The sequence below is a fragment of the Lactuca sativa genome, chromosome 8, assembly GCF_002870075.4.
Source record: "Lactuca sativa cultivar Salinas chromosome 8, Lsat_Salinas_v11, whole genome shotgun sequence".
Taxonomy (NCBI): Eukaryota; Viridiplantae; Streptophyta; class Magnoliopsida; order Asterales; family Asteraceae; genus Lactuca; species Lactuca sativa.
Window position 1 is genome coordinate 162,152,891 of NC_056630.2, and position 19,842 is coordinate 162,172,732.

A 19,842-nucleotide genomic window follows, 5' to 3' on the forward strand; every position below is an offset into this window, starting at 1 on the left:
ATAGATCTATACTGGATTGACTATCCTACACCTTGCTGCTCGCTACAGTGGGACTTGCAAGTCTACGGGTGTCAAATGTCATTTCTTACGGCGTCTTACATCGTCGTTTTACTATTGAGTCGGTAGCAGGATACAGGCCGATCACATGTTACTTTAAATTTCAATTGGTTTAAGGTAGTTAGTACAACAATAGTCACTTATTATAAAACTACAGTACATTATTATTTCCTCATTACATTCACTTCGTGAACATTCACACGATGCACGGTAATGTAAATACTATATTTTTGGTTAATGATACTTATATTTGGGAAAATACACACTCTTACAATAGACACAGTTAGATACTAGATGCCTTGGTAGAAGGCTACTCTCAGTAGGAAGCATAGGGCTCCTAGGATGTTCAAAACATTTTCATACTTACATTTCATATACGTACAAATACTTACATTTCATTCGTACAAATACTTAGATACAAATTAAGACACTAAAATACTTATGATCTCACCAGCTTTAAAGCTGATACTCTCTTTCAAAATAACTTATATCCTTAGGTCAACAGTAGACAGGTACCGATGCAAGGTTTAGAGAAGATGGAGCTCATTCGAGACTCATCTTTCATTTTTGATTTATACTTTAGTGTCTATTATAATTTGACAGAACACACTTGTATTAAAATTATATTCTTAATGCAATGGATGATGTTGTTGCTTGTTTACTACTTTTCATTGTTGTGATACTGTACATGACGTCCTCTGCCCCAGAACGTTTCCGCCGTTCTTGGTTTTAGGGTGTGACAACTCACCTCTAATCCCAAATGACAAGAACTAACAATATGATCCTCCTCCTCCTGGGTTACCTTGGCCATCCTAAGGACATGGTGCAAAAATCACCTCCAATCTCAAATTACAAGAGCTAACAATAGGATCCTCCTCCTCCTCGGTTACCCTGGCCATCCTGAGGACATGGTGCAAAACTCACCTTAAATTCCAAATGACAAGAACTAAAAATATGATCCTCCTTCCTGAAGGATTCTAGAGACCCGCAAACTTTAGGCTCCAGATGAGCCCCCACGACCCTGCTGCAATCTCGGCCCAAAAGGCCACAAGATGACCATCCAAGAACTCCAAATTCCATTCCTTAACTGAACCAGAGACCACCGGGGTCCATTCCTAAATACCACGAGTAACCTCCGATGAGATGAACTCCTGTATTTGTGCATCGATTGGCTCAGTAACTGCACCTGAGCCGGAACCAGAACATGAACCCCATTCCTAAGAGCTCAACCCCATACCGAAGAACATGAAAAGCATCCAAATATACCTAAGAATCCTCATCCCACAGGCTTCCTAGATTCTCCAAGACTCTTCCTGATTCGAGTATGGATCCCGTACTTTTAGTATTATGGGCCCAATACTACCTTCCACACCTATCCATAATTTCCTCAAGAATCCTCTAAGTCTCCTTCTCAAATCCATACACTAATACTCGATAACCAGCACAACAAAACCCATTAATGCCATCCCTAGGCTTTCCTAGATTCCTGACCTTACCCTGCCATTAGCTGCTGAAGAACTCCACATGATGTCAGCTAGCTACCTTATGAATACAATATCATGCAAAAAAGCTTGGATAATCCTTCGAGTAACTAACTCATCCCTACAACGGTTTGACTCAAACAAGAGCTGCGTAATAGTGTCAAATCCGTCACTCTGAGATTATCCAACCTTTGCCACATGTAACTTGATATATTCACTCAATAGCTAACTCACATCACTTATGAGTTCCATAAAGCACAAAGCAATTAGCATTCGAGTAGTAACATTCCAATCCAAAGCGTAATCATGAGCGTCCAATCCCATATACTACACTCATACTAGGAGCTCCTAATCCCACTACTGATTTCCTTACGCATACAAACTATATCCAACCTAGTATCTCATGCTTCCTAGGCTATAAGGCATCACATATCAGGCCAACCTATCACTGCTAATCAGAACTAGCATGCAAGTCTACAAGCTCATAAAATAGGCTTACAAGGCATCTCTCCTAGCATTCTACCATGCAAAAGTGAGCAGATCCTTAGCCCTAACGAGCATGCGATTCAAAGATTCATAAATCGAATCATATCAGATAACATATATGGGTAATTTGTGAGAAACTTACTTGAGCTCGGTTAGTTGCATGCACCACACCCTTTCTTGTATTAAAAACTTTTTTTCCCTTTTAAAATCATTTTTTATTTTATTTTCGATTTTTTTTACCAAATCCCTTGTTTGAGTTCAGACACACTTTAGAGTATGTTTGAATCCCTCAAACCAAGGCTCTGATACCAACTTGAAACGTCCCCGAAAATAATGCCATAAATATTTTGTTTTCAGATTAGTAAATTTTTTATACATACTATTTCCATAAAGCCAAGATAATCATGATTTAAAAAAGCATCATTGAATTAGAGTAAATCACAGAATGTAGAAACATGTGGTGTGTGCACTATAATCATCCCGAGATCTTCCATTTGAAAACCGAAGTACCTGAAACATCAACTAAAAACCATAAGCACAAAACTTAGTGAGTTCCCCAAGATTCCACATACCCTACATACATAAATCATTTACTGGGCCCCCGCCCTCAATCGGGCCTCGCCCGTTATCGAGTCCGACTCGGCCTCGAGCCCTACCCAACATTGACGCCCACTCAGATTACAGATCTGCCAATTAGGCACCGCCTAACATTTGGCCCTGCTCGATACACACATAATCATATAATCATATAAACATATACCCTTACTAGCACATGTAATTAACACAAAGACTATAGCATACCTTGTAGTCATCGAGCCCCGTCTGACATCAGGCCTTGTTTGGTAAGCATAAAAACAGATACTAATAACTAGCATACAATACACTTATTAGGCCCCACCTGGCATTAGGACATTCCCAGTAAACAAAAAATCATACATCACATGCAAGAGTCACGCAGACATCTAGCATCCTAGCATATAAATCACGGGTCGGCATTGGCACCTTCGACCCGTTAAAGCCAGTGAGGAGACTCACCTCGCACTGTCGAATCAAATAGAAAATCCATGGTTGCTAGCTGACAGATCCCTGAATTATCAATATCAAAACAACACCCAATCAACATTTGGGTCCCATGCCATAACCATAAGTCCAATAATCCATATTAGGGGTAAAAAGACCATTTTACCCCTTACTTAATTTGGCCCAAGGCTAAGGTCCATACTCAAAAGCTAAAAGGCCCCAAAACAAATAATCAACCAAGGCCCACTAATGGCCCAATTTTCCAAATTTGGCCCGAACGCCTTCATGGGCCTTACCCTAAAGCCTAACAACTTCTCCTAGTCCAAAATACGTGTAATAAAATGGCCCAACAAGAACCCAAGGATCCAAGCCAAAAAGAAAACTCAAACTTGAGGCCTAACAGGAAAAATCTCACCAAACTACATAAATGGGGAGTACCCATTTGTACGCTAAGTGTACTCATTGTTTAGCTTGTACACTGTGTGTACAGACTTTTACGGCTAGCGTACTCATCTATTAAGCCAAACCTCCCACTAAGCTCTTAATTCATAAGTCTAGGAGTCTAAACTACAAATCTGATTCCTAATAAGAGTCTAGAACCATAAAGTCACTGACTTAGTGGAACATCCAAAATTCAGAACCCAAAAATTTCATTTTTAATCATTAAATTAAACCATAGTTATCAAATCATCCCATCAAAACATAAGTCATAGTATTCAAAACATCATAATCAGAGTATCACAATAAAAACATTAGAGTAACATCTCAGGAAAAAATATCATGGTGTGTGCAATGCAGTCATCCCGAGCTCTTCCTTTGCAACTAAAAGTACCTGAAACCAAAACTGAAAACCATAAGCATGAAGCTTAGTGAGTTTCCCCAATCTACCACATACCATACACATAATCACATATTGGTCCCCCGCTTGACCTCGGGCCCCGCCCAGCATCAAGCCTTGTCTGGCATCGAGCCCCGCTCAATATACAAATCTGTTCATCCCAGGCCCCGACTATCACTAGGACTCACCCACTATGCACATATAATCAATATTACATAGTCATGTTATCATATAAGGAAATCATACATAGTACCATATGTTCCAGTCCTAAGGCCTCGCCTATCATGGCCCCCACCCTTACTATGCTAAGGATGAGATACGAAACCCCGTCCACACTCAGCTAGTGATGAGATACGGGACCCTGCCCACACTCACCTACCTAACCAAACACATACAAGTATCACACAGACGACAAGTACAACTAAACATGCACATAGAAATCGGGTACCACCTGGCATCGAACTGTAGTCCTAAACCACACATATATATTCACTGGGCACCGCCCGACATCAGACCTTGTCCGGAAATATACGAGTACAAACACATGTAAGAATCACAGAGAAATCAAGCATACAACCATTCCTCAGGCGTGAACTGACATCAGACCATAATCCAGAAGCATATAAACATTCATCTGGCACTACCCGACATCGGAATTTAGTCCGGAACATACAATCATACATTCAAATATATTGGTCGGCATTGGTACCTTAGACCAGTTCACACAGAAGGAAACTCAAGTCAAATATCAGATGATAGCTGAAATGTCTCTGCTCCACGACCGACTCTACTCAAATCCCTAAACAAAATAACTCCTTATATATCATTCTATACTCAATACCCCTTAAGGGTCAACTTTGGTCAAATTTAGAGTCACAATCAAAGTCAACATCAAAGTCTAAGTCAAATTCAGCGCTCTGAGTTGACTCAACTCGTCGTGTTACTTCTTCAACTAGCCGAGTTTTCATAAACCTCAGAAGCGTGATATATCGCATCAACTCATCGAGTTTTCCCCAAACCCGTTGAGTTCTTCTATTTCAACAGAATCGAGACACTTCGAATCAACTCATCGAGTTCCTCTGATGATCTCGTCGAGTTCTTTAGTCTGTTAAACCCTTCTTAATGCATTAAGCCATTATTCTTCATATCTAAACCCAATACCCTAGATCTAGACTGGAAATACCTTTTAGAAGGGTAAAGTTTCCAACTTTACCCACTAATCCTTTCCTAAAGAGATTAAGCTCAAACCCTAACCTATTAGGGGCCAAAGTCTTAATCCAAAACCACAAAAACTACAAGGTAGACCGTGAGGTCATAGATCTGGACCATGGGAACCAAAATATCACGTAAAGTTCCCATGTTTATCTATATACATGGCCATTAGAAGCTCAAAAGGCCGAAATGGTGGTCTAAAGGTTGCATGGGACTTCCATAGCCATAAAGTTGGCACCTTTATGCCATGAAAGTCCTTCAAGACTCTAGATCTAAAGTGCTTTCCATTTAGGACATCCAACTCTCAAGAACCATATCATTTGGACCAAAAACAAGAACAGAACTCTATGATGAAGATCTAGATAACCATAAGGCAAGGTTTAAGTTTTATACCAGAAAAAAGTTGTGGATGAGGCAAGGATTCTAGATCTAAAAGCTTCTTCTTATGTCTCCATGCTTTTCCTTCTTCCAATGGCTCCAACACATGCCAAAAACACCTAAAATGGCTCACAATCACTCAAACTAGCTTTAGGGTTAGGGACTTGGAGGCTGGAAATAAGGCCAAACCCTAGAACTTAAGTTGTTTAAATAGGGTGCAAAATCTCGGATTTAGGGTTTCCCAAACAACGTCCAACTCGTCAAGTTGGTCCTCCCCAACTCGTTGATATTGCCATATTTATACATATTTTTAGGCAATATTTGAATGCATTTTGATTAATATTATGGTTATTTGCGTAGATGAGTTGTACTTATAAGATTAAAATTGTATTTTTTAGCTAGAAGGAGCACTCTTGAAGAACAAGGACTAAAAGTGACAAGACATGGAACTTTGGAGGCTTGGAGAATTAAAGAAAAGAAAATCCACGAAAAGAGTTGAAGCCATGTCGTGGACTTCACTTACACGACGTGGCATGGACGATTAATCTTCATGAATTTGATTATCTAGTAATTTACTGACCATTAGATTATTAGAGCTAAGATCGAACCTATCTTAGAGAAGTAATTAAAGTATTGAATTTGGTTGTGCTGGAGAACACATGTTGTGACCGTAATTGTGTTTATTAACTCAATCTTAACATAGCTCTAATCCTATTTGATAATTGATTATGTGTTAAATTATGTATGACCCTGCATAGCTCTAGATGAATTAATTCAATATTAGTAAATTTGGACTTGAAGTGCTAATAATATTTTAATTCATAACGAACAACAATTATCCATAATTAATAGCTTACCATTAAGGTAAAGTGAATTCGAACTAACATAAGTGTTTTTAATATTTGTGTTAAATTATATATGACCATGCATAGCTCTACATGAATTAATTCAAGCGGTGGCTGAGACTAGTTGGCTTCGAAATCTCTTAAATGAACCTGTATATCTTCCTTTCTCAACCAGTCTTGTTTACTGTGATAATGTGAGTGTTGTCTATCTCTCTTCGAATCTTGTTCGGCATCAACGTACAAAACACATTGAGATAGACATTCATTTTGTTTGAGACAAAGTTGCTTTGGGACAGGTCCGCATCCTTCATGTGCCATCATCCTTTTAGTATGTAGATATTTTCCCCAAAGGGCTTCCATCCTCGTTATTTCATGACTTCAGATCCAGTGTAAACGTCCGCTGAAGAACTCCCGTTCCGACTGCGCCGAGGGGGGGGGGGGATGTGAGACATATAATATTCTACTTATTGTATTTTTTTTAATCTTTTTGTGGCCCATTGTATTTAGCCCACAATGTTTTAGCATAGCCAAATTCTTATATCATGTATATATTTGGTGATGGAATGTAAGGATGGTTCAAGGGAAAATATGGTGCCTAACAGGTTGGATATATTCTCAATTTATAACATTTTATTATACCATGACCTTGCTATCTGTTGCAGCTGTTCAGGAACTCGATTTCATTGATACCACATAATGCTATAAGTTTTTTAGGTCAAAATTCAATTATACCACATAGGAGCTGATCTCAATTCAAGACACTATTGTCTTAGGTTTTTAGTCAAAATGGTATTGTCCCAAGCTCTAAAAATTCACTTTTATCACATATTTGGTCATTCGCTACTGTTGTAACCCGTAGTGTTGTTACATCTGACACTCCATGACTAATGTGAAGTTTGTTGCTATTTTTGGTTCTAAAATGCTCTGGTGCTACTACTTTTCGGAAGTTATTTTTTTTGGTTAAGTTATAGAGCCCGGTGATGTTATTTTACTACTATCCTATACTATTTGCTACCTCCTTGATCGTTTGGTTTGGTTTCCGTTTTTTTTACCATCAGTAAGTTTGTTTATTTCTTATTGACACATTTCACTTTGATAATATAGCAACATTTAACATTGTATTTTAAATATTTTTCTCATTAATACATTGTAGTTTGAACAGCCACCCAGTTATAACAACGAAACCTCATTGTATTAGAAAATCATTGTTATATTTGGATAGATTTTTCAAAATACAATGAGAAAACATAATCTGCTAAAATGAAATTATTATTAGTTGTGTTAGAGAGAAAGGGGTCTATGAATTAATTGGGTTCTTCCACTTTTAGATGCATGTATACATATACATGTTCTTGATTTTTAACTCAAAAATCGGCATCGTAACCCTTTGTAGATCGTGCTTAGCATGGTCCTCAACCATACCTATATATATATATATATATATATATATATATATATATATATATATATATATATATATATATATATATATATATATAAAGCCAAAATTGAAGGATGGTTGCAAGAGTTCACACAAAATAACTTAACGTGGTGAACAATATATGTACATTGCATATTTTTATAAAAACATCCAACAAACAAACCACAAAAGCTCGTTCATGAAAAGACTGATGTCAAAAGATCCAAAATATTGATAGCAACAAAATGTCCTTAGCTCCATATATACGCTTAATTAGCGCATAAGATGCTTAGTTAGTTAGTTATATTGTAGCCCTCAAATATACACCAATGGCTTCAATATAAAAGCCAGCACGACCATAAAATCCAGCAAATGATTCTTTGTCCCATGGTACACTGAAAGGCGTCCCGGTTACACTACCATAAGGTCCATGGGTTTTTTTGTTGGTGATGAATGTGAGTGATGATATTATTATATAACCAGGATATGTTCCGTCTGAGAGAGTCACCATTCCAGAAATAACAATAATTTCCTCGTCCCAGGAAAACGTAACCTGAGTTATAATGGAAAAGTAAAAGTAAACCATATATAAAAAACATCAGATTTAGAAAAAAGCTAACAAATATGACAATACTTTTGACGCATAACAGATTCGTTAGTTAAAGTTTGTACCTCAGAGACAATATCTCCACCGTTCCAACCACCAACCTTTTTAGTAGTGTACAGAATACCCAGTGATTCGGTAGTGAGCATGAGAGAGTATACTAGATCACCATGATCAATAGTTATCATCTTCGGTTTATGATTTTTTTCGAGTAAAAAAGACCAATGATTTTGAGGGCCTCCAGCAGATTTAGTTCCCCATATTCCAACCCGAACAAATTCTGATGTTTTGAGAGGACCCTTGCAAAAAGGAACGTATAGACACAAGATAGCAGGTAGTTACCAAGAGTGAATTAAAGAATTGTAAAAAGTGAAATACAAGTGTAAGTCGTAATTGAAATTGTCATGTTACGACACAATTTGAAACATAATTAAAGTATATATCCTGACAAAGTGAACATACTTGAATTTCATATGTTTTCCAACTTCATCATGAAGATAATTTAATCCATGAGCAGCGCCATTGCTTATTTTCAGACTTTTCATCCAAGTGAGGTCGACTGGGTTATGTATATATTTGTCAAGGCTTCCTCTGTTCTCATGTTCATAAACAAGTATTTGTTCGTTGCCTGTGTCACAGAAACCAACCAGATAGACAAGGTTTTTGTGTCTATAAGTTGAAAGTGTTGTAATTTCCATCATGAACTCATGTTTCTCTTGTTCTGATTCAGGATCCAATCGCTTCACAGCGACATCAATGACTCCATCAGACGATTGGAGTTCACCCTTATAAACACTCCCAAATCCACCTTTGGCAATGAAATTTTCTTTATCAAAGTTTTTTGTGGCTAGCAGTATGTCTTCGAGCCGTATTTTCAGGTGTTGTAGTTTATCCATAACGAACAGGATATATGTAGAAGTAAAGTAAAATTAAATACAAAATCTCATATAGTATCTGCTCGTATGAACTTTGTAAAATCCAAATCATATAATCTGTTGTTACATTGGTTGTTGAAGAATATTAGCCGAGTATATTATTAGCCAAGATTATCTTCCCTTGTATTCTTAGACATTTGTTAGTGAAGATATTGTACATATCTTATACCCAAAATAGTGTGATACATCATCTATATATATTCTTAGTAGGTGTGAAACCCGTGTATCACACGAGTTGATTTAAAAAAAGATTAAACATTAAAGTGTAAACAGAAAATATTTTTTAATGTACAACTTTAAAATAAAGAAGATACATATTTATTGCAATTTAATATCATATATATCATATTTAATACTTTACATATATAAGTATATGACTTTAATTTTAAAAATTGAAACAAACCAAAAATTGACAAGTGGATAATATTTATTTTAAAAATACCACAAAATGACAACTGTCAAAATTCATGAAAGATTGACATGTGGCAAAAAAACTTTCATTTATTAAGGAGGATGATATTATCAATGAAAGGCTCACGGGTTCAGCATATCTGTTATCATGGTATCAGAGCACACAACCATATAAAAACCCTATTCAACAGCCGATCTTCTCCTCCCTTCTTCTCGTTCTTTCAGATCTGCTTCCTCTCTAATGGATCCTAAAAATCACCCTACCATCATAGTCACCAATATCCGAAACTTTATCCCTTTCACTCTTGAGATGGAGAACGGCCAATACACTTCATGGGCTGAGTTATTTAAAATTCATTGTCGAGCATTCCAAGTCGAAAATCACATCGATATCCAAGCCAAACCACCACCTGCTGCTCCCTCATCCTCAATAGCCACTGGGTAGAAAAGGCCAAATGCACTTCTGAATATGAAATTTGGTCCCGACTAGATGCCATTGTCCTTTCATGGATCTACAGTTCAATTTCCAATGATCTTCTCCACACCATTCTCAAGCCTAAAATTATCGCATCACAGGCCTGGCAAGCTCTCGAAAATATCTTTCAAGACAATCAAGGTTCAAGGGCTGTCTATCTTGACAGCAAGTTTGTTTCTAGTCTTCTTGATCATCATCCTAACATCTCCTCCTACTGCCAAGCTATGAAGATGTTGGCAGATCAACTGGCCAACGTAGGAAACCTGGTGTCAAATCAAAGACTCGTCCTATAACTTATTGTTGGCCTCAATGAAAGTTACGAAGGCATCGCCATGCTCATACAACAAACCATTCCTCTTCCTGACTTCTGTGAAGTTCAATCAAAACTAGTCATGGAAGAATCTCGTAAAGCTCACCAAGCTACCATTGCCACAGCATCACCTAACACCGGAACCACCGCCACTGGTTTAACAGTTTCCACGACGCCCCCACAACTATTGAAAATAACAATCGATTCTATCATCAACAACCAGACTTCAGCACTCTCGTGGGTGGGGTTGTAGCCGAGGAGGTCGTGGTCGAGGTCGATCGAACAATGGTAGGGGACGAGGCTACAACAGTGGATCACAACAACCTCAATTCAATCCTGGTACATCACGCTCCTATCAACCATGGACTACACCACCTCCTTGGGCATTTCAGAACTACACACCATGGGCCTATCCATCGTGCCCCTATCCTACACAACAACTTAGTAGTCCTAGGCCTCCATCTAACGGACCTGGTATCCTTGGAAGCCGACCCCAGCAGGCCTACAGTGCATCCGAGTCCAACTACACACCAACAGATTTGGAGCAAGCTTTCCACACAATGTCGCTTCACCCACCTGATAGCAATTGGTATGCCGACACCGGTGCAACTTCACAAATGACGAATAATTCAGGTAACTTCACGTCTTATCAAAATAATGGCCTTTTTCGGAATGTTATTGTCGGTAATGGTTCGACTATTTCAATCCAAGGTACCGGACATCAAACTCTTCCTTACCCCTTCCCTCCATTTGTTCTCAAAAATGTTCTTCACACTCCTCATGTTATAAAAAATCTCCTTTACTACTGACAACAATCTTTCTGTTGAATTTCACCCTTTCGGTTTTGATGTGAAGGATTTCCGGACGCGGACACCAATTCTTCGATGAAATAGTTCTAGCGACCTCTATCCTTTCACACTCCAGTCATCATCCCAGCTTACACCACCATCAACATTTGCTGCAATAACCAAAGATCTATGGCACCATCGGCTCGGTCATTCGGGATCTAATATTTTATCTTCTTTAAAGTCTACCTTGAATTTTAATTCTAGTTCTAAAACTTTATCGCATGTTTGTTCTTCTTGTGTGTTTGGAAAACAATCTAAATTTCCTTTTACTGTTTCAAACTCTATCACTCATTTACCTTTTGATATAATAGTGGCCACCGATATTATTTACTCTTTTTAGATGACAGAACTAATTTTTTGTGGACATACCCACTTGCACACAAATCCCAGGTCTTCTCTACTTTCGTTCAATTCTTCACCCTCATCAAAACCCAATTTCACTTCACCATAAAAACAATACAGTGTGATAATGGCCATGAATACAACCATCAAAACTTCATCAATTTTGCTCTCAAAATGGTATCCAGTTCAGATTTTCATGTCGACACACCTCTCCGCAATATGGCAAAGCAGAACGAAAAATTCGTTCAATCAATAATGTGTTACGAACTCTTCTTGCTCATTCCACGATACCATTACATTTTTGGCACCATGCCCTCCAACATGCCACTTATCTCCTGAACATTCTTCCTACCAATCTTCTTCATAAACTCACACCTACTCACCTTTTATATAATCGCCAACCCACATATTCTCATTTACGCACTTTCGGCTGTCTCATGTATCCCCTTACTTCATCCACCACCATCCATAAATTAAACAAACGATCCTTACCTTGCGTTTTCTTGGGTCACCCCTCCAACCATCGGGAGTACAAGTTTTATGACATCCAAAATCGTACCATAATTGTTTCCAGACACGTCACCTTTGACGAAACAATATTCCCATTCTCTAAATTGACATCACCACCATCCACTCCTTCCACTCCTTCAAATCTCGAAACAGAACATCATCCTTCCCTGTGGTCAACTTATGACCCATCACCTACACCACCACCAACTCCCATACCACCTCCTAAACCACCCATCCAGTTCACTTACTCTCGTCGCTCCAACATGGGTCCACCCCCACCTCTGACCACACAACAGCCGACATCCTTCCCTCCCCCATGTCACAACCCAGGGTTGCTCCAACTCGCACCATACACACTAGGAGCATGTATGGGATCTCAAAACCAAAACAACCATTCATTGTCCATGCATCACCATCTCTTTCTCCTTTACCTAAAAATCCTTTTGATGCTCTCAAAAATTCGGATTGGAATATTGTCATGCACGATGAATTACAGGCCCTTATTGACAATAACACGTGGGAGTTAGTCCCAAAAACTCCAAATATGAATGTGGTACGGAGTATGTGGATTTATCGCCACAAAACTAAATCTGGCGGCTCTTTGGAGTGATACAAAGCTCATTTAGTTTGTGATGGCAGGTCTCAAAAGGAAGGAGTCGACTGTGGAGAAACATTTAGTCTTGTGGTAAAGCCAACAACAATCCGCACAGTACTTTCCATCGCTCTTTTGAATGCATGGCAAATTCACCAACTTGACGTGAAAAATGCATTTTTACACGGTAACTTGCACGAAGCTGTGTACATGCATCAACCCCCAGGGTTTCGGGATTCCTCCTATCCGAATCACGTTTGTTTACTCAAGAAATCTCTATACGGCCTCAAACAAGCACCTCGAGCTTGGTACCAACGGTTCGCCGATTACGTGTTCACCATGCGGTTCAAACAAAACAAGTGTGATCACTCTCTTTTTGTGTATAAGAACGGCTCACACACAACATTTATACTCCTCTATGTAGATGATATCTTTCTCGTGACATCATCACCTCATCTTCGCCAACAGTTAATGAAGCTATTAGCCAAGGAATTTGTAATGAAAGATTTTGGCCCTCTAAGCTACTTCCTTGGCATTTCGGTCACACAGAAAAAGGATTCCATTTATCTCTCCCAACAAAAATATGCCACGGAGATCTTACAAAGAGCTAGCATGAGCTCTTGTCATCCATCATCCACACCGGTCGACACAAAATCCAAATTGAGCACTAATGATGGCACTCTACTCTCCGATGGAGGTACTCATTACCGTCAGCTAGCTGGAGCTCTTCAATACCTTACATTCACACGCCCGAACATATGCTATGCAGTTCAGCAAGTTTGCATGCACATGCATGCCCCTCGAACACCTCATTCCAATGCTCTAAAAAGAATCTTATGCTACATAAACGGCAAAATCCATCACGGGATTCACCTCACTAGATCACCCACACGCTCCCTTGTCGCATATACAAATGCTGATTGGGCGGGGTGCCTGGATACAAGGCGCTCGACATCCGAATACGCTATCTACATGGTACATAACCTCGTCTCCTGGTCATCGAAGCGGCAACCAACTCTTTCCCATTCAAGTGCCGAGGCGGAATATCGAGGAACTGCGAATGTCGTTTCCGAAGCATGTTAGTTACAAAATTTTCTCTTAGAACTTCATTTGCCTCAAAGTAAAGCCACATTCGTCTACTGTGATAATGTCAGTGTGGTTTACTTATCCTGCAACCCAGTTCAACATCAACGAACTAAACACATAGAGCTTGACATACATTTTGTTTGGGAAAAAGTTACTCGTGGTTAAATCTGTGTCTTTCACATTCCCTCACGCTATCAAGTCACTGATATCTTCGCCAAAGGTCTCCCTCTCGTTGTAACACCGAAATTTTCAAAACAAAATTTTCATTTAAAATAGTTTATCTCTTTAACACTTTTCATAAAAATCTCCTTTTTGTTTTAATTACAATACATGACTCTTTCGTTCAATCACGTAATAAACCAGGATCCTCAAAACAAACTTTTCCTCTAGTGTGTACAATCGAGCCGGTGCCGTCCCGTGATCCTGAGAAAACCTGAAACACATAACACAAAACACTATAAGCACGAAGCTTAGTGAGTTCCCCAAAATACCACACATATCACATACTAGCCAGTCGAGGCTATAACTCTGCGGGCCCTTGGGACCTAACTCTGTGGACCCTCTGGTCCTAGCTTTGTGAAGACATCACATAGATAGCATACAATAACTCTATCACATAACTCTAATTACCTACTCAAGGTAAAGTATAGTGAGAAGACTCACCTCGGATATCTCGGTAAATCTCTGACTGTGTAGAAATATAGTCTAGCCTCCGCCTGATCACATAAGGTAAATACTCTCATAAATATAACTCTCGAGACTAGACTCAACTCTCTCTTGGCATTCTCAGAAGGGTAAAAGACCATTTTACTCCTCTCTTGGCTCAACGACCCCATTGTTGACCAAACCCTAAAAGTCAACAAAAGTCAACGGTCAAACTTTGACCCGACTTGTCGAGTGCACTTGGGCGACTCGGCGAGTCTACACATCTCCACTATCTCTCTAGTCTCACATGGCACGTTGAGTCTTTCCCCTTGCTCGACGAGCTACACCTGGCATGAATCGCGGGGCCACCCCGACTCAACTCGGCGAGTTCGACCTTGAACTCTAGTCCTCTATCCCCCCTCTGACTCACTGAGTCATTTCCCCCAACTCGGCAAGTTACTCACTGAGTGACTTATGGGAAACCCTAGCCCTACTCGCTGAGTCTGCCCTTGGACTCGGCGAGTTCATGCCATGCATAAACTCAATTGGCCTCCTGAGGTCAGATCTGTTCCTTTGATCCATAGATCTGACCTTCCCAAGCCTGATAATCACGTAAAGCTCGGATCTTGACACTCATGTGACGTCTAGGAGGTTTCACTTGGTGATTTAGCCCCAAAAACAACACCCTAAGCTCATTACCTCCATAGCTCAACATAAAGCAAGCTGGAATAAGCTCTTTAGACCACTATGGGTCCAGATCTGAAGTCTCAATATGAATAGGGGCCATATTCTCACAATTCATTCCAATAAGGATATAAAAACTCTACATCTATGGATTCCTTCAACAAAACAGATAAAGGGGCGATATAATACCTCAAAGATGAAGTCTTTTGCTAGAAATCCCCAACTAAGTCTTTTGGTAAGTTGTGATGTTTTGGATAAAAAAAAAGACCAACTAAGGCCAATTGTGTGAAGTGTTTGTCTTGATTAGAATCTGCACTATCTCTTGGATGTTTGACAAGGGAATCTTATATGTCAAGAGGACAGTGGGAGTCTTAAAGGTCTTGAAAGTCTCAAGAACTAATCAAGAATAAAACCTGAAGTTCTTTACTAGCACACGACTTGAGGTTCATAACCTATCGTGTTGACATATTCTGTGCCCATTCCAATTAAAGTTGGCTTTGCATATGAGTTCTTAGAGTTCTCAATTCGTTGCACAACAACTTGGAAGCAATGGCAGGCCCTTGAGCTGCCAGATGGCAAGAAATTAAGATTGAGTTCAATCTATATGAGTTTGGTTTTGTCATCATCCTTGTCTTGTGACTATGGTTTTGACAATTCACATGGATAAGAACACATACACCATTAAATCTAAGTGTCATAAGGTTTCTCTCCGATTCATGAAAATGATAGTGAGGAAACACTTTCACTAAGTAGATTTTAGCTAGATAGCAATTGTGATATTTGCATTCTCAAAGTTGTTAGTGGAGCATGTGTGGTTTACCGGCACACTAACATGGACTTGTGAGAAGTGGCAAAGGTCTAAAGAATAAAGACTATGATTTCGGCATCCCTTTTCATAATTCTTAAAATTGTTTAGACACACCTGTGTGCTATCTAAGATAACGTGTATGATTATGATAAAGTTTTATCAAAGCAATCTAGTATCAGAAATCTGAACTTTGGTAAAGTCAATAAAGTATTGATTTCTAGAAGTTCAGCTGATTTCTGAGTATATGTCAAAGCTAGTGGGAGCATAACTGTTATGTTAATAATCATCATGTTAGTGGGAGCATGATAATTATGATAAAGGTTGCAAGTTAGCAATGTTAGTTATAGAAAACAAAAGTTTCAATTGGGAAAGAGTTGTTTTGCTATAATTAAGGGAGAGGAAATTGTACTTCATCTCAAATCTAAAAGCTTAGATTGAGGTTTTAATCATATTTAGTCAAGGATATATATATGAATTTCATGTTGGAATGGATCAACATAAGGAAATTCGGTATATGGGTCCATTATTTGCGTTCTAAAATTCGATTATGATTACGGCATCCGTTTTCATAATCTGAATTATGAAAACTTGGCAAATAGAAATGGAAGTGTCATAGCAAAAGACTGGTTAGTCTTTAAGTGAGACATCATGAATCGTGTTCCATATGCTTCGTATATTGGATCGATTACATGTGCTATATTCATCATTTCTAAAATTTTCAAAATGCCTAGGGCATTAAGAAGGGAAACGGTTTAGAACTGGATATGGCTAAAAGGATTAAACAATTGTCGAGGACAATCTAAGGTTTACCAAAGATTGGTTGTTCAAGGAAAGTTGGAAGTATAGTGATAATTCTGGAAGGACCATATTGACACAATCTGTAAGGAGGCAACTCTTGTTCATAAGTGATAGTCAAAATGGAATATGGAAATGTTTCAAAGTTAGAAATTATTCAATCTGTGCAAGAAGGATGTTTCCAAGGAGTTGATCTCCTTTGGAATGCTCTATAATGGTTGTTGTCAAGTCTTCCTGGCTTTGTGCATAATCGTTACAAGAGGATCAATGCATGTAAGTTTAGAATCTAACAGATTTTAGTAAATGGCATGAATTTGGAAATCTTGCATTTGCAGTAAGGATTTGGGACTATGAAAGAGGATCATTGGAGTTATGTTCAATGGATCTAGTTCACAAAGTAAAGATCATAGACAAACATAGTATACATACTTGGTGTATGGCATGACTAGTGTTTAGAAAACATAGTGTACATGCTTGGAGCATGGGACAACTATTGTTTTAAATTCAAGAATAAAGTTGATAGTTGAAACATTATACAATGAATAATGTGTAATCATATGGTGATAAATAAAAGGTGTTTTATTTATGTTCATAGGTTTTGATACCATATTAGATTCTATTATTATTGTGTTTCATTTTGCATGTTTTGACTTCCAGAATAACTAGGCCGTTCTTTCTGATTGACTAAGTTATTCAAACTATCCACAGTCGGTCATATGTTGGAAGTAGATATGAATCAAAACTGTCATGGGTTGCTTGTAGAGGTCTAAGATGGTGGACAAAGGGCTACAACACTCATGAGTACTCATAAGTTCTGAGTATTGGATTCAACCCGCGCTCATTGGAATCACTTCATGGATTTTATCACGAGTGACCATGAAACGATAATATCTTATATTCTTCAAACCTAGAGATATGAGTTGTTACTATGAGTTGGTTGTACATTGATTGCACGGAAACACATTGGTAACTCTATGTTATAAAACGTGCCTTTGTGTATGATTCTACAAGTAGTAGAACAAGCCATATGAGTCGAAGTTTATCCATTCCTTTTACCTTCGGGATAAAAGCGATATCTGTGGGCCCCTCGATGATTTGATGATGACAAATGGAAGTGCTCGGCCGAGCCATGACTGATTTGATTTGTTCAATTAGTCAGTCGTCATAAATCGAAAATCGGGAAACAAAATATAGACAGAGAGAATGATTATAATCCATGTCTCAGTCCATATGATATCTAGAATGGAGGAATATATGATCCCTTATCTAATGGACAAGTCATTGACAAAGGTCAGAGTTCATCTACAAGGTCAGAGTTCAACAGAAGCTTTTGAGAGCTACGATTGCCAGTCGGTTCTTGAAGTCATACGCAATAATAGTTTTAGACTTTTCCAAGTGGGAGACTGTTGGATTAATTTCTAAGTCCATAACTATAATTGGTAAGACTTGACCGGACCCGGCATGGTCCATTTGGGTTGCATGGCATCATGCACTTGGATAGAATAAATGAGAGAAATAAGACACTTATGGTTATTAATATATTATAAGTTCTAGTATATTAATAATAAGAATAATAATATTTAATTATTATTGATCAAGAATTAATTTAGAATTAATTATGTGATCAAAAGAAGACTAATTAAATATACGGGTTGATTGTGCAAATCATCCATAACTTATATAGTGGGCCAAAGCTCCATGGATAATCAAGTTAGGTTAAACCCATAGGATGCTTCATGGATGCTCCATGGAGGTTACATAACCCATGGGTCATGGAAATGAAAGGTCATGACAATTAGGGTTTACATGGTGTAACCCTAATTGTAACACACTATATAAGCATCATATTATTCACCAAAATCGGCCACTAGTGTGTGAAAAAGAAGGGCTAGCCGATTTCATGAGTTGTGGATTTCTCTCAAGTTATTCCAAGTGTATTTGGTGTTGTGTGAACCATTTGAGGTGTCACACTTGAGGCACTAGGCACTCAAGCTTCATGAAGACATTCTACATCAAAGAGGTATGTATTCTATCTTGTTATATTCATTGTTTTGTATGCTAGATTAGGATACTACCTTGGATGTTCATATTTGTATGTAGAATAAAGAAAACATAGATCCAAGGTATTTAGGGTTGCATGTACACTTAGGAGTGTTAGAATGCTCAAAACCCAACACCATCATCACACTCTCTTGTCGTCTAGTGAGTACTATGGCTCCCCGCAACATCACGACAACCTCTGACTAGTGAGTACTACGGCTCCCCGTAGCACCACAACACCAACTGACTAGTGAGTACTACGGCTCCCCGCAGTACCACGACTCCCTCTCTCTAACTTGTGAGTACTACGGCTCCCCGTAGCATCACAACACCCTCTGACTAGTGGTACTACGGCTCCCCGCAGTACCATGACTCCTTCTCTCTGACTTGTGAGTACTACAGCTCCCCGTAGCATCACAACAGCCTCTAACTAGTGAATACTACGGCTCCCCATAGCTTCACCCCATACTCTCATTCTCATCACAACGCCACACTACGTCCACCAACCCATGCTCCGTAGACTATCATAAATAGCTACACACCCTTGTCCCACATGTGCATCACAGACTATGGCGGTAACCGTTATAACAAAATACCTACCTCTGCGGAGATCCACTTTCTTAATTAATCCCTCTTAATGCCAATACCCGAAGGGCTCCCACTGGAACTGTAGATACATGATACACCACTAGTCGTCTCAAACTCAAGATTCCAGATAACTCCGAAATCGGAACATTATACCCGGGTATTACGGAACACCATTACAGAACATCATATGTCCTGCCTCAACCACTGATCTCCTACTCCCATCAAGATACAGATACAACAATACATTTCCTCTGAACCCCATAAATAATTCTTCATTTACCCAAGGCGCAACTTCAGTGTATCCGAACACTCAATTGGAATACAAAGAAAGCGCTAACGCTTCAGAACACGCTGATGATCCTCCGAAACCCTTTCCCCTACCGCTCAAAATCCAAGCAAAAATACACATACCGGTCTGGGAGTTGGTTGCTC

General features: G+C 38.9%; 1 protein-coding gene across 1 annotated transcript; it reads left to right on the forward strand.

The window, feature by feature from the left end:
- The first annotated feature begins 10,554 nt into the window (after nt 1-10,554).
- Nucleotides 10,555-13,847, forward strand: LOC122195433 (uncharacterized mitochondrial protein AtMg00810-like). The gene is made up of 2 exons (XM_042897322.1): nt 10,555-10,709; nt 12,812-13,847. Exons 1-2 carry the CDS (start codon nt 10,555-10,557, stop codon nt 13,845-13,847), a joined length of 1,191 nt encoding a protein of 396 aa, XP_042753256.1.
- The last annotated feature ends 5,995 nt before the right edge of the window (nt 13,848-19,842 follow it).

What these genes read in the sequence shown, in the direction of transcription:
- LOC122195433 (XM_042897322.1), top strand. Translation starts at nt 10,555, where the DNA reads ATGGAAGAATCTCGTAAAGCTCACCAAGCTACCATTGCCACAGCATCA. An exon ending in AACCAGACTTCAGCACTCTC is followed by an intron (nt 10,710 to 12,811) that starts GTGGGTGGGGTT and finishes TTGTGATGGCAG; the next exon opens with GTCTCAAAAGGAAGGAGTCG.